This window comes from Camelus dromedarius, chromosome X (genome assembly GCF_036321535.1).
Source record: "Camelus dromedarius isolate mCamDro1 chromosome X, mCamDro1.pat, whole genome shotgun sequence".
Classification (NCBI taxonomy): domain Eukaryota; kingdom Metazoa; phylum Chordata; class Mammalia; order Artiodactyla; family Camelidae; genus Camelus; species Camelus dromedarius.
In genome coordinates, this window is record NC_087472.1 from 73966804 (window position 1) to 73982084 (window position 15281).

General features: G+C 45.8%; 1 protein-coding gene across 1 annotated transcript in view; it reads left to right on the top strand.

Moving 5' to 3' along the window:
• ITIH6 (inter-alpha-trypsin inhibitor heavy chain family member 6) overlaps nt 1-15068 on the top strand; it is a 28618-nt gene extending 13550 nt beyond the window's left edge. The window contains 16 exon segments of the mRNA XM_064483114.1: nt 1304-1420; nt 6869-7037; nt 7069-7071; nt 7774-7917; nt 7920-8126; nt 8129-8247; nt 8249-8427; nt 8429-8586; nt 8589-9020; nt 9023-9805; nt 11589-11681; nt 12739-12774; nt 12959-13072; nt 14027-14404; nt 14871-14916; nt 14918-15068. Of these exon segments, the coding sequence (XP_064339184.1) occupies nt 1304-1420; nt 6869-7037; nt 7069-7071; nt 7774-7917; nt 7920-8126; nt 8129-8247; nt 8249-8427; nt 8429-8586; nt 8589-9020; nt 9023-9805; nt 11589-11681; nt 12739-12774; nt 12959-13072; nt 14027-14404; nt 14871-14916; nt 14918-15068 (3129 nt within the window).
• The last annotated feature ends 213 nt before the right edge of the window (nt 15069-15281 follow it).

Here is a 15281-nt window from a genome sequence, read left to right on the forward strand (position 1 = left end):
GGGTGGGCAGTCCAAGGGACATGACCTGCTGCCCTTAATTTTCGTCATGAGGAGGGAGGGGAGGCATTTCCTGAGACTGGAGTGGCATGACAGCTGAGGGGAGTGTGAGAGGTTGGTGACCTGGGTCATGCCTCTGGTTTACAGGATGTGAGGTGTGGGGCCGCTGGTGACGTGGGACCGTGGAAAAATAGGAATGTGATTTTTCCCAGAAGCGCTCACCTACCCAGGTATGGGAAGTACACAGAAGGGCAGCTGGGCTCTGCCTTTTTGGGGGCAGTTGCAGGATGGTTGACCCAGGCCTCGGGGAACTGCTGTAGAGCGCCGGGAGAAAGTGGAGACCGAGCCCACGCAGGCACCTGTGAATTGATTCGATGGCTGAGGTGGAGAGGAAGAGCAAGGTGCCTCTGCCCTGGATAACCATCTCCTTCTCCTCTCCACAGCCTGCCCCGCCACTTGCCCTCCAAGAGAGGAGGAGATGGTGTGTCCAGCCTTGTGATCAGAGAATGCCTGAGTGGCAGAGAGGAGAAGAAGCTGGTGAGCCAGGGCAGAGCCTCCTTCAGGCTGTGGGCAGCACAGACCCTCAGCAAGCCTATACTTACTTGCCTAGCTGAGCTGACACTGGTCCCGGGGGCCCTCCCAGCTCCCCTCTCCCCTTCCCTCAGCTGTCCCAGGCTCCAGGCTCTGCAGAGGCAGAGATGCAGTGGGGGGAGGGGGCCAGCAGCCAATCACATCCCCGACTGCCCAAGGCATCTGCACCTGGTCTAACCAATCCCCTCTGAATAAACAGCTCACTCAGCCTCTGCTCCCTCCTCCCCTCCCTGCTCTGCCCAGCAACAGCAGCAAGGAGGTTTAAGGAGGAGAGGGAGGCCCTGCAAACTCCCAGGCCCTGGCAGCCATGAGGCTGGGCCTCAGGCTCACTCTATACAGGGAGGTTAAAACAATACTTACGGTTCCTGGAGCCCAGGCAAAATGTCCCTCGGGGCCCTCAAGACTGTGCAAGCCCAGCTCTCCCAGACAGGAACTCACATATTGCAGAGATCCTGGTCCTTGGCGCCTCGGGCCACAAGCCAGTCTCATTCAGTCCACAGCTCAGGGGCAGGCTGTGGGCTGGCAGCCTGACCAGCAGAGAGACAGTTCTGGTGGAGGAGATGGACAATGGACAAACGGTTGCACAAATGCCTAGTCAATAGCCACAGTGACAGGCCTAGGAAGGAAAAGAGCAGGGTGTTATGCAGGAGAGTAAGAGAGAACCTGATTTAGACTGACTTCACAGTTCTTGTTCGTTTCCCTTCTTTTTGTCCAGATTTACGACGGCTATTTTATTCATTACTTGGCCCCCAGAGGCCTCCCAGCTGTTGAGAAAAACGTGGTGTTTGTTATTGACGTGAGCGGCTCCATGTTCGGTACCAAGCTGAAGCAGGTAACAGGGACCCTGGGGATCTCTCCTAGCTCTTGTTTGAGAAAGGTCAGAAAGCGCAGAGTGCTGGAGCAGTGGTTCCCTGGGACAGACACCCTGCCATCCCATCACCCTTGCACCTCATAGGTCTAGGCCTACCTTAGCGTCCTGGCGCCTTATGTATCAGGAGTCATGTAGACCTGGAGCCACAGAATCCTAGGAACGCTGAAGCATAGGACTGTGGGGTTGGAACCATCGAGCGCCTCAACCACAAACCCCTAGGTCTCATAAGGGCCCAGAGTCATAGAACCTTTGAGCTAGAGTAGTCTGCCATCAGAAAACCTGCATCAAAAACAGTAAAACTTGAGCCACTCTGGTCTCTGAAGCATCAAGGGGCCACAGGTTTGTTTTGGTTTGGTTTCTGACTACAAAGCCAGAAAAATACAGTGCACTGGTATTATGGTGCTTACAAACCATAGAGTCCTGGTTCCATCTAGGCTTCAATCAATACCCCTTCTACCAGAGCACCCTTGAATCAGAATACTGGAGTTGTAGACCAGAGAGATTTGGACTTCAGAACCTGAATCCATACAGTTCCGGCTGCAGTATTTTAAAGCCATAGTACGCTGGGCCTCTAGATTTAAGGCTCAGGTGTCCTGGGATAGCATAGCCCTTGTTCTTTGATGCCCTCAACCACAGAGCCTCTGGGATGTAACACTAACTGACATGTGTTTTATCAGCGTGTAACCAAACTGGAAGAAGGGAAGTATTAAAAACTCTCCCTCTAGCCTTTAGTATATGACAAAGGATATACCCAACTCCAAACCTTTTTGTTTTCCTGTCTCATCTAATGCAGGAAAAAAGCTGAAGAGCACTCATGAAGGTCATATTCCAGAGGCACAGGTGCTCTAAAAGCCTAGAGAACTATGGAATGCTTCTTCTCCCCCCCTAATGCATGGCCACCATATCAACTGAGTTCCTCTGTAAAAACAGGAGGTTACAGTTAAAAGAACTGGAAGCCTATATTCTGTTTACGAGTCTCTAGGGAAACTCAAGACAACATTAGAGACAAAAACAGGGATCCTAGAAGCAATTTTAGCCACTGACACCTGCAACTGCAGCAACTATCAAACACAACCTAACTCCGATCCAGATAAGCATAGAATCTCACAATGAAGGCCTATTTACCTCTGTTCCTTTTACCTCATACCTCATATCTGGCTTTCAACAACAAAAAAAATGAGTGCCAAAAGGAAAAACACAGTCTAAAAGTATAAATCAAGCATTAGAACCAGACTGATATGGCAGAGTTTTGGAATTATCAGACCAAGAATTTAAAATAGCTATGACTAATATGCTAAGAGTTCTAGTGGGAAAAGTGGACCACCTGCAAGAACAGATGAGAAATGTAAGCAGAGTTTGATACCGTAGCAGAGTCAAAAGGAAATGCAAGAAATATAAAACAATGTAACTGGAATAAAGAATGTCATTGCATGGCTCATTAGAAGACTGAATATGGCCAAAGAAAGAACCAATGAGCTAGAAGATACAACAATAGAAACTTCTTAAACTGAAAAATAAAGAGAAAAAAGAATGGAAAAAAACCCAGAATATCCATGAACTGTGTACAATTACAAAAGTGTCACATTTGTGTAGTGGGAATACCATAAGGAGAAGAAAGAGAGAAAATAATAGAAGAAATATCTGAAAGAATAACAGACACAAATTTTCCAAGATAAATCACATCCGTCAAATCACGTGTCCAAGAAGCTTAAAGAATACTAAGCAGGATAAATGCCAAAAGATATACATGCAGGCATATCTTATCCAAACTGCAGATAATCAAGGACAAAGAGAAAATCCTGAAAAAAAAAAAAAAGCCGACAGAAAATAACATCTTAGAGAGGAATAAGAATAAGAATTACATTGGGCTTCCCTTGAGGAAGGAAAAAGGAAAAAGAAAGTGAAGTGAAATATTTAAAGCATTGAAGGAAAAAGCCACCTGCTTAGAATTCTGTATATAGCAAAATTGTCCTTCCAAAGTGAAAAATAAAGGCCTTATCAACCAAACAAAAATTGAAAGAATTGTCACCTGTAGGCCTGCCTCACACAGCTAAATGTTGAAAGAATGTCTTTGTAGGGAAGGGAAATGTGGTAGCTCAGATACTTGAATCTACATAAAGAAAGGAAGATTGTTAGAGAAAGAATAAATAAAGGGAAAATAAAATATTTTACTTTTTAATCAGTTGATCTAACAGATAACAATTTCTTCAAAACAATGGTAGCAAAAATGTATTCAGTGAATATAGCTTATTGATAAATGAAATTAATGACAGCAATGTGATAAAAGACAAGAGACAGGAATGGACTACTCTCTCAGAAGGTACTTGCACTATACGTGAAGCTGTATATTGTTATTTGAAAGTGGACTTGGAAAGAAAAAAAGAAAGTGGACTTGGATTAGTTGTAAGAGCATATTGCAAACTCTAAGGCAACCACTAAGAAATTTTTTCTAACATAACAGATATTCTAAGAGACAAGAGAAAGTGGGATCATATAAAACACTTGACTGAAACCAGAGAAGGCAGAAAAAGAGTAGGAAACAAACAAACAAACAAAAGAACAAGGGAAATGAATTGAAAACAGTTAAAAAGATAGCAAATATTACTCTAACTATATCAGCAATCCCTTTAACCATGAATTGACTAAATATAACAACTAAAAGACAGAAATTGTCACTGTTAAATAAAACTAAACAAAACAAAAACAACAAACAAAAAAACAAGACCCAACTATGTGTTTTCTATAAGAAATTCATTTTGAATATAAAGACACAGATGAAAAGTAATGGGATGGGGAAAAAAACATATACCATGATAACACAAATTGAAAACTGGAGCAGCTATATTGATTTCAGACAAAGTACACTTCAGAGCAAGTAAATTGTCAAAGATAAATAAATGCATTATATGATGGCAAGGCGGTCAAGTCTCTAAGAAGACACAACAATCTTTAATGCGTATGCACTTAACAATAGAGTGTCAGAATACATGAGACAAAACTTGATAGAACTGCAAGGAGAAATAGACAAATCTACTATAAGTTAGAGACTTCAACTTGCCTATATCAGAAATGGACATATCCAAATCTGTAAGGACACTCTTGAACTGAACAGAATCATCACTCGATTGGATCTGATTGACATCTACACAATGCTTCACTCAACAACAGCACAATACACATTCTCCTCAAGCTCAAACGGAACATTTGCCAAGACAGACTATACTGTGGGTCATAAAATACACCTTAACAACTTTAAGAGAACATAAATCATACAAAGTATGCTCTCAGATTAAATGGAATAAGAGTAGAAATTAGTAACAGAAAGATGGCTGGAAAATCTCTAAGTAATAGGAGAGTAAATAACATACCTCAGAAAACATAATCTGTCCCTGGATAACAGGAGGTTCTCAGGAAAAGCTATCCTCTATCTCTCAGCCTTCTCAATGAAAACAAGAATATTGTGCTCAGTTCCTGATCTCAGAATATGTGACCTATCTCCTGAATTCATTTTATGGCAGGAAAGATTTTGACCACTTAGAAGCATTCAAGATATCTTCTGTCAGTTTAAGATGTAGAAAGAGGCAGGCCACTAGTATCCTTCCTGTGGTTTCTTGAATCCATATTGATATAAAGGATTGAAGGTATATATTGTGCTTAAAATCACTGGATTTAACACTTCCAAAATATGGATTTGAGTCCCTGGTACATCAATGACTAGCTATGTGACCTTGAGCAAGTCACTCTGCCTCTCTGAGCCTCAACATCATCACCTGTAAAATGGGGATAACATTAGTACCTTCTTCACTGTGTTGCTGTGAGGATGAAATAAGCTGATGCATCTAAAGTATTTAGCACAGTGCCTGGAACATAGCAAGTGTCCTATAAATGGTACCTAATACTAGAACCTACATACTCTATTCCCTGAACTTCCTATGTGCCTAGCCCTATATTAAGTATTGTCATGGAGAAGAGAGCCCAGAGGAAGTAGCATTCTAAGCCCTGTTCTCAGAGGGCTCAATACCTGTATGGAGAATTAAAATATCTCAGCAAGACAGTCAGCAAATAGAGTGAGACAGGAAATGCTTAGGTGCAAAGGGTGTAGATCAGAGTAGTCAACCAAGGAAGGGCTGCCCGGACAAAGAGTAAAGAAACAATGAAGATGTGAATAAGCGAAGCGGACATAGGATGGTCTGCATCTAAAAGGCACAACAAGAGCAAAGCTATAGAGACGAAATGGAATATAGATTATCTGGGGGCTGGTGAGAAGACCAGTCAGGAAGAAACGGAGGGTGAGGTAGAAGAATAGATTAGATAGAACAGAACTAAAGCATTCAAAGTCATAGAAAGGTAGCTGTAAATACCTGAAATCATAAAGCTCTTAAAGTTTAGGTTCCTGGAATCATTGAATCCTGGGTTTTGGGTGCTGGGGGACACACAGAGGTGGGCCAGTGTCGTGGTAAATAAAAGAATTTACAAAAGGTAAGGAGAAGTTTAAGAACAAAGGAAAAGTTTGATAGGTATGCTGCTACAGGCAACAGTGGGCCACACAGGCAAGAGGTGCTTGCGTGTCCCCCGAGTGTGAATGTTCAGGGTCTTTTAGTGAGGAAGGGGCTGTAAACACGAAGGGCTAGGGGAACAGATTTCTGATTAGCTGTAAGTGAGGTAAGGGGCTTTGGTATATGGGAGGATAGTGGATTTACAACTCCAGTAAGACGGAGATGTGGGCTGACACAATGAACGTAGTGGAATTTATGATTCCAATAAGGAGAAGACATGGGCTGAGACAAGTCAGCCTGAGCTACGGTGAGGCTAGTCATTTCCCAGGGCTGCTAATTCTGCTAAGGCAGACACCCAACAAAGAGCAGGAAGACACCTAAGGGCTAGAAGTTTGAGGGAGTCACAGGGCCTCAATAGGCACCAGTTGGCACTGCAATGGCACAGGAACCATAGAACACATGAATCCTAGCGCTCTGACAACACAGAGCTTGAACATTCTAGATCACCTCTGTCCAATAGAACCTTTTTGATGATGGAAATGTTCTAAAGTTCTGAGATGTCCAATACAGTAGCTACTGGCCACATGTGGTTATTGAACACTTGTAATGTGGCAACTGCAAGTGAATAAACCAAAATTTAAATGTTTTCTTTAATTTAACCAACTTACATTTACATTTAAATAGCTACATGTGACTAGCAGTTACCATTGGACAGTGCAGGTCTAAGCTTTGGGCCATATTGCTTAAAGAGCATTTTTGACCTGAGAATCCTAGACTTACAGAGTACTGGAGTCAGAGAATGTTAAAACCATACATCACTTAGACCTTAGTACCTTGTATAGAAAGAGTCTTTCAGTCTTGAACAAGACCTCAAGTCTTGGTCCATCTCCTTCACTTCATCTATATCCCACAGACTAAAAAGGCCATGAATGTGATCCTTTGTAACCTGCGGGCCAGTGACTACTTCAACATCATCTCCTTTTCTAACACTGTTAGTGTCTGGAAAGCTGGAGCCTCCATCCAGGCCACCACTCAGAATGTCCACAGTGCCAAGGACTACGTGGGCCACATGGAAGCTGATGGTGTGTTAGACCTACCCACCCAGATGGGCAGGCTGTGGTGACATGGGAAATTCTTGAAACACTCCCTTCATTCCATCATCCACCTCACCTCTCACAATGCCTGAAATATCACTGTTACTCTTTACACAGATAGGTCCCTTCATCTTTCTGTGTTCGTTTGCCTAGTGGAAAGAGCACAGCTCATTCTCCATGTATTTTAGGGCACATTCCTCTTTGGGCCTGAGTTTCCTCCCCTTTAAAGTGCATACTCAAAAGAATTTGCTAAAACTTTTGTTTTATTTATTTTTATCAATAATCTAGCTATTTATTTCCAAGCATTTGAGCAAAGTGCTGCCCTGATTTGGGCTTTTGATCAATCCTCTCTCAGTTAATTACTGAAATGTCCCTCACCCACCACCTCCTGATGACTCAGCACTTTCTGCCCCTGTGCATGGAGGTGGGGATGCTATCCTTGGGGAGCTGCCAATCAGACTAGAGAATCAGACATTCCCCCTAGGAAACAAGCAAAGCAGTCTGAGACAGGGAGTGATAAAAGCAAAGGACATGTGGGCCCCACTGTCAGATCTCAGGGAGCTTGTGTAGGGGTGGGGAGTTGGAAAAGATAAGCAGCGGAAACAGTCTAAGCAAAGATAAGGAGATATGACTGAGCCTGGGAAGTTGGTGAGGTGCCCAGTGTGTCTGGAATGGGGGTAGAAGTTACTAGAAAAGATGGTCTCACAGTCTGCTCTCCAATTAGGGACCGACATCAATGCATCTCTCCTGGCAGCTGTTTCAGTGCTGAACCATAGTAACCAGGAGTCTGGGAAGGGTCCCAGTGTGGGGAGGATCCCTCTCATCATCTTCCTGACAGATGGGGAGCCCACAGCCGGGGTGACGACCCCAGTGTGATCTTCTCCAACATCCGGCAGGCACTGGGCAACAGGGTGTCCCTTTCCAGCTTGGCCTTTGAGGATGACGCTGACTTTCCCCTGTTGTGTTGCCTGTCCCTGGAGAACTGGGGAGCAGCCTGGCGCATATATGAGGACACCAACGCAGCCCTACAGATGGAGGGCCTCTATAAGGAGCTCTCCATGCCTTTTCTGGCAGACGTCATCTGGATTACCTGGGCAGTTTGGTTGGGGCCTCCTCTTGGGCCCTTTTCCCCAACTACTTTGGTGGCTCAGAGCTGGTAGGCCAAGTGCAGCCAGGCGAGCAGGAACTGGGCATCCACCTTGGCAGCCTATGGCCCTAAGGATCAGCTTCTTGTGGCCCACCACAGTGAGGTGGCCACCAACAGCAGCCAGAAAGTCTTTGGTTGCCCAGGGGAGCCAGCCTCCAATGTAGTCCACTTCATACGCCACCTCTGGGCTTATGTCACCATTGGAGAGCTGCTACAAGCATGTTTCCAAACCCACCACTCACCAATTACTGGCTGCCAAAGTCCTCAACCTGTCCCTGGAATATAACTTAGTCACATCTCTGACTTCACTGGCCATGAGGCAGCCCAAAGAAGTCAGTGAGGAGGCAAGGAGACAGACTTCCACCACAGATGGACCAGGCACCATCATGCCTCATCCACTAGCAGGCAAAGCCTAGGGGCAGGCACAGCCCAGCCAGCCTTGGTGTCCAAGGTTTCTTCCAAACCAAGGCTTGTGAAACCAAAGTTCTTCTTATCCTCAACTACTCCTGCCTCTACAAAGATGCCTAGTTCCAAGGAATTGGAGCCATTGGGTCAGTGCCTTTGTACCCTATCCACCCTTGCACACCCAAAGCCCAAATTTCCAGCACAACAGAATTCTGGCACCTTGGCTCAACCAATGCTCAGGATGAAACCTGATGCCCTTGTGCCCTCAAATTCTGGTGCCATATTGCTTCTGAAGTCCAATATGCCATTACACCAGAATCCTGATACCCTGTTACCCATGAATTCCAAGACACAAGTCTCACCTCTGAATCCGGGCATCCCAGCCCAGCCCAAAGCTGGCACTATGAAACATATTACTCCCAACCTGGTGCTCCATCACAACCTAAACTAGATGCCTTATCACACCTCCAGCCTGGGCTACTCACATCACAGTCACCCAAAAGCCTGTCACAGCGCTGGCCTAGAATGTCCACACATCAGATCCTCAAAAACCCACCACAAATCAGAACAAGGGTTCCTGCTCCCAAGACCCCAAACAACCTGCTGTACCCTAAACCTGGGATCTTCTTACCCAAGACCCCTAAAATCCCATCACCTCTTAAACCTAGTGCCCCACTTCACCAAACTTCCCTAGGCTTATCACTTTCCAAACCTAGGACCCTAATCCCCAATAAACCCCAAACCCTATTACCCACTAGACCTGCAAAACTCCGGCGCCCACCTCCTCAGAGCCTAAGCACACTCCCAAGCACAATCTTAAGCCCCAGCAGTACCATGACCATTTCTGTCCTTGGAGAACCCCTCCCTACTCCCTTTCACCCCACCCTGCCCTCTCTGCTGCCCCCTGGGAGGCTCTGGCATCAGCATGACCTGCTGATAGAGCCCCAAAGCACCAGGCAAATTCTGGGACCGTCTGCATCAGGAGTCCGGACAATGGGCCTACCCAACAGCTCCAGGCTTATTCCAGAAGGCAGCCCCCCAAACCTGCCAGCCTTGCTGCCTTCTAGCACCCTCCCTGAGGCAGTCAGCCTGCTCCTTCTCCCTGAGGCACTAGAGCTGCTGTCTGAGTCAAGGGTGGAGTCCAAGTTCGCAGAGTCTTTGAATCCACTGGCTTTCTGTACCTTCTTCATGCCTGACAAAGATGGTGAGTGCCACACGCAAGAAGTCAAGCCACAAAAGGGCTGTATGAATAGCAAACACCAGGAACTGGAAGTGTACAAAGCTCTGCAGATTCTTGTGATTAAAGCTGCTTGTTTGCTTGCTTGCTTTGAGACTTTGAACCAGCTACTTAACTTCTCTGGGCCTCCTATACAGGCACAGAATTAGAGGCCCTGGGAGAGGAGGGGTGTTAAGACTGGGGAATACACATAAATGAACTGGCCAGGCTGTGGCTTTGACATTTGCTTTGTTGGACAAAAGAATTTCTCATGCTTCTCAAGCAGAGAAGGGGTGTGGGGTTATAAATGGTAGCATCACTGGGCAACACTGGTCTGATAGGTTCTTGTGTGCTCAATGAGAAGGATATAAAAACTGGGGAAGATGCTGGCAATTAATTTCCCAAAGACTGTGAAGTAATAACAGTTTACACTTTTTAGCTCTTCCTACATGCAGATACTGCTCTACATATTGTACCTGTGGTCCTCATTTAATCCTCACAAAAAATGTTAATATCTGCATTTTACACATAGGGAAACTGAAGCCCAGAGAAGTGAAGTAACTTATTCCATGTCACACAGCTAGTAAGAGATTTGAATTTAATCTGGTCCAGTGTTGAATGTGATTCACCACTTCACTATTCTGCCTTCCTGAGAGGAGAGATGTTTCCTGGGTGACCTTACAGGGCAGGATTAAAACCACTTGGTGGTGTTAGTAAGTCACAGAGATATAAATTTGGGAATGACATCCTTGACATAGCCTTCTCCTTCACCACCCTCCCTCCCAATATCCTATCCATCTTCAATTCCTGACGTTATCTAATGTATTTGTCAAATATACCCACTTCTCACCACCCCAACTGTCACAATTGTAGGGCAGACTACCATTGTGTCTCACCTAGAAAACTGCTCCAACTTCCTCACTGGTCTCCTTGCTTCTTCTCTTGAGAGATTCTTTTGGTCATTTTCCACCAGCAGCCAAAGGGGTCATTTAAAAACAAAGACCATTTCACATTTCTTCCCTACTTAACACCCCTCAAGGGTTTCCCATCACACCTAGAATGAAGTCCAAAGTCTTCTTTATGGGCTACAAGGCCCTACATGATCTGCCTTCTCTCCCATATCCCTCTGAACTCAAGCCCCACTGGCTTTTTCTCTGTTCCTCCAATGGGCCCTACTCCCATTCCTGCCTCCACTCAGGGACCTCTTCCAAGCTATTCCCTCTGCTTGAAAATAACTCTGACTTGCCTTGCCCTGTCCTCTTCCTACCACCCCATTACCCCTTGAACTCCAGCTCATGCCTTAGACTTCAGCTCAAATGTCCTCAACCCTTCCACTGCCCTATACTATGTAAAGTATCTGCAAGTCCCTCAGTCAACCTATAATTTTTTTCTTATAGCATTTATCACCATTGGTAATTATAGTTTCATTCATGTCTGCCTCCCCAACTAAAATAAGAGTGTCACCAGGTCAGAGATTATGACCACCTTTTCCACCATCATATCTGTGATGCTTAAAGAGTGCCTGAATGAATAAACAAATGAACAAATGAATGTGTGCATAAATGCTATAAGGAAGAATTTTGAGCATAACTGAGCTTGAAAGACTAAGATGCTATAGAACGCATAAGGCCTGTCTTGACAATGTGCAGATCAGATTTGGAAGCTAATGAGGACTCTTCTGGTCAGAGGGAAGGTGTGCCTTTTGATGGACTGAAAGTATCTTTGTCCTGAGAGTGTGAAAGATTTCTTTTATTACTTTTGTGCTTGGCAGGAAATCCACACTGGGATGGCAATTCTGAGGAGATCCTGGGAGGAGCTGGAGGCAGCATGGAATCTCAGGGAAGTTCTGCAGGACTAGCAAAAGGTGAACAAAGAGCTCCCCTGACAAAGATCCCTGAGCTTTCATTTCCGTTCAATTAGAATTCTCATAAGAATTGTGTGAGCCCAAAGGAGGAGCAATGTATTAGTTTCCACTGCTGCATAATAAATTACCACAAACTTAGTAGCTTTAAAACAACACCTATTAATTATCTCACATTCTATGGGCCAGAAGTTTAGGCACAATTTAGTTAGGCTCTCTGCTCAGGGCTTCACAAGACTAAAATGAAGGTGTCTATAAGACTGAGTTCTCATCCTCTTCCATGTTCATTTGAGTGGTTGGCAAAATTCAGTTCTCTGTGTTTGTAAAACTGAGATTCCTGTTTCCTTGCTGATTGTTGACTCTCAGCTTCTAGAGGCCACTTGGACCATGTTCAGGTCCTAAACGTTTCCTGCATTTCTTGCCATGTGGCTTCTTCCATCATCAAAGACAGCCATGGAGAATCTCCCTCATGACAAATCCTTCTCATACATCAAATCTTATCTGTCTCTGACCTCCAGACCCAGATTTAAAGGGCTCATGTGATTAGGTCAGGCACATCTGGCTAATCTTTCAATTTTGTCAGCTGCACCACAGAACATAACTTATTTGTAAGAGTGATATCTCATCATATCAGTCCTGGGGATTTTACAGGGTGAGTACACTGGGGACTCTTAGGGGCCATCTTAGAATTCTACCTACTACAAGCAAAGGGCAAGAGAAAATAAATAGCAATTGAGTTGGCCTGGAAGGATAACTAGAAATCAGTTCTTGGTAATTAAGGGAAAGCAGAACATTCCAGGTGGCAGGATAAAATAGAAGCAAATGATCACTAGCAAAACAAGCCAGGGCACTCAAAAGAATAGTCAGTTCAGCTGGGCTGGAGCATACAGAGAAGACTGGAGAGCTAGGCAGGGACTAAATTTCAGAAAAGACTTAAATGCTGAGCTCAGGAATTTGGGCTTTATCTGGAAGGAGGTGACTTAGAGGCCAGAGGGTCCCACAGTTCCTAGGAATGTGATAGATCAGTCTCTTACCAACACAGTCTCCCTTTAATTTGTAGGCTTGTTGCCAAGCATCTTCACCTTCTCATCCTCGGGTAAGCCAGCCACTCTCACTGTCCTGTTTGAGTATAGGCCAGTTTGTGCAGTGGGACTGGGGCTGGGCTGCCTCTCTGGGGAAATAGACATGGCCCTCCACCTTTCCCTCCTCTTTCCTTCCCTCTCCTCCTCTCCCACTCCTTCTAGGGCCATAAGTTCAGAGTTGTGTCTCCCGCCTTGCAGTGGATGGGGACCCCCACTTTATGATCCATATCCCACGCTCAGAAGAGAGGATTTGCTACACACTGGGCGGGCGCCCAGGGGACCTGCTACAGCTCATAGATGACCCAAAGGCAGGTGAGAGCCCCAAGGACTCCACCCCTTATAACTTTACAGTCAGATATACATATAGCAACACACTCAGATGTTTGTGGACTAATACAAACACATGGCAGTGCACCTCACTAACACACAAGTACATACCCAGACACATAAAACACACACAAATATACTCTAACACCAGGACAGATACACACATACAGACACACACACACACACCAGGGCATATAGTAAACTCACATAAATACACACCCAGGAACAGATATTTTGACATTTTTCACACAGTAACACATAAATGACACACAATACATGCCTAGATATACACAATGATACATACATCAACACACTCAGACATATGTGCACTGATACCCCCAGATTCATCCCAATATACAGGAATTTAGCACACACAAGCACACATATTCTGCTACTGTAGACATATGAAACACACCGATGAACCCAAATACCATGACACACACTCAGATGCATGCACACTGACACCTCCAGATACACAATATGTACCAACACACAACCAGACACACACAGCATAAACTATTCACCAACACGTATAATACTAACATATCCAGAGATGCATATAAACATACAACCAAACAATTACACACGCTACCATAGCGCCTTCCCTAAATATCAGATGCACTGATACGCCCAGAGATACTCATATGAACAGAACCAAACACACATATTTACACACACAGAGGCAAACACATACATGCAAATAGCCCCACGAGGGTAAGCATGCACACACATGCATATGTGCCCACACCACACAGGAAGGAGCAGTTGGATATGCTGTGGTAGAAGCACTTTCCTCAGGAGCTAGCTCTTTAACCACAGATCTGCACTACTTCATCTGGACTTCAATCCCTGAGACTTCACCCCTGCCTGTGCTGTGGGTGACCATGTGAATGACCATGTGAAAGCCTGTGCTCCCAGCATGCATTCTTTTCCCTCCAGGGCTGCATGTGCGTGGACAGCTGCTTGGGGCACCATCAAGGCCAGGCCACAAAGACCAGATCCGCATCTACTTCCAGATCATCACACTTACTGCAGACAAACCCTGGGCCTACACTGTCACCACTACCCGCAGTTCCATATCTGTGCAAGGCGAGGGTACCTTGTTCCTGTCCTGGGACCAGCCTGTCCTACTGAGGAGGCCCCAGCTGGAGCTCCATGTGGCTGCTGCAGCCTGCCTCACCCTCTGCCTTGGGCCCCACCTCAAGTTCCTAGTTCTCTGGCACTGCTACAGGAACCCCAGCACTCTGCAACTACCCAACCTGGGGTTCTGTGTGGTCAGTGGCTCTGGTCTCAGCCCCTCAGCCCATAGCCTGCTGGGTAAGTGCTACTGAGGCTGAGAGGGGTCAGGGAGCACCAGTCCCAAGAGAGACCCTGTAAGGGTAAAAGGCCAGTGAGCCCCCAGCACCCTGACCTCCAAACCACAAAGAGGAATCAGAGCCAAGCTCTGCCCTTGGGGAGCACCTGGTCTAGAGAGAAAACAGATCAGACATGATGTTTTTTTATTTCCTCTGAGTCGTCCCACTCCTCCAACCTGCCTTGTCAACTCCTTGAAGGACTGTACCCCTTCTGCTGCCATCTCATCCACCCTGGCTCTCTACTTTCATACTATACTCCTGTCCCATCTGGCTCAACATTTCCCACAATGCCCAGCCTCTTCCGTCCCCCTTTGCTGCCCATCTTCCCTCTCACTTTTCCTTCTAGGTTTCCTGCTTTAGGATCCTTTCAGAGCTCTCAGTGGGACTCAAACCACTACCCTGACTGGTGCTGCATCTCTTTCCCTTAGGGCAGTTCCAGCATGCAGACATCCAGCTGGTGGCAGGGCCTATGGGGGCACCAAGGCCCAGATATGCCTGTGGTCCTAGGCAAGAGGCTGCTGAAGGAATCACTGAGGCTGCTGCCCCGCTAGGCTTCCTGCTGGCTGGTAAAATGCTCTCATGTACAGCGGCTGCTGGGCCACCTCTACCTTGCCTATGTCATGTGATGGCCCCTGAATCCCAGAGCCAGGAGACCTGAGTTTGAGAGACCCAGAAGCCAGGGCATAGAGTGATCCAGGAACAAAGACCTAGGGACATGGAAACACACAGGGACACGGACACACACACTCACATATGCCCTAAGTAACACATACACAAAGACACACAAACTCACAGAGATGTGCAGATCGATGCACTTAGAGGCTTAGGGATTCCTGCCT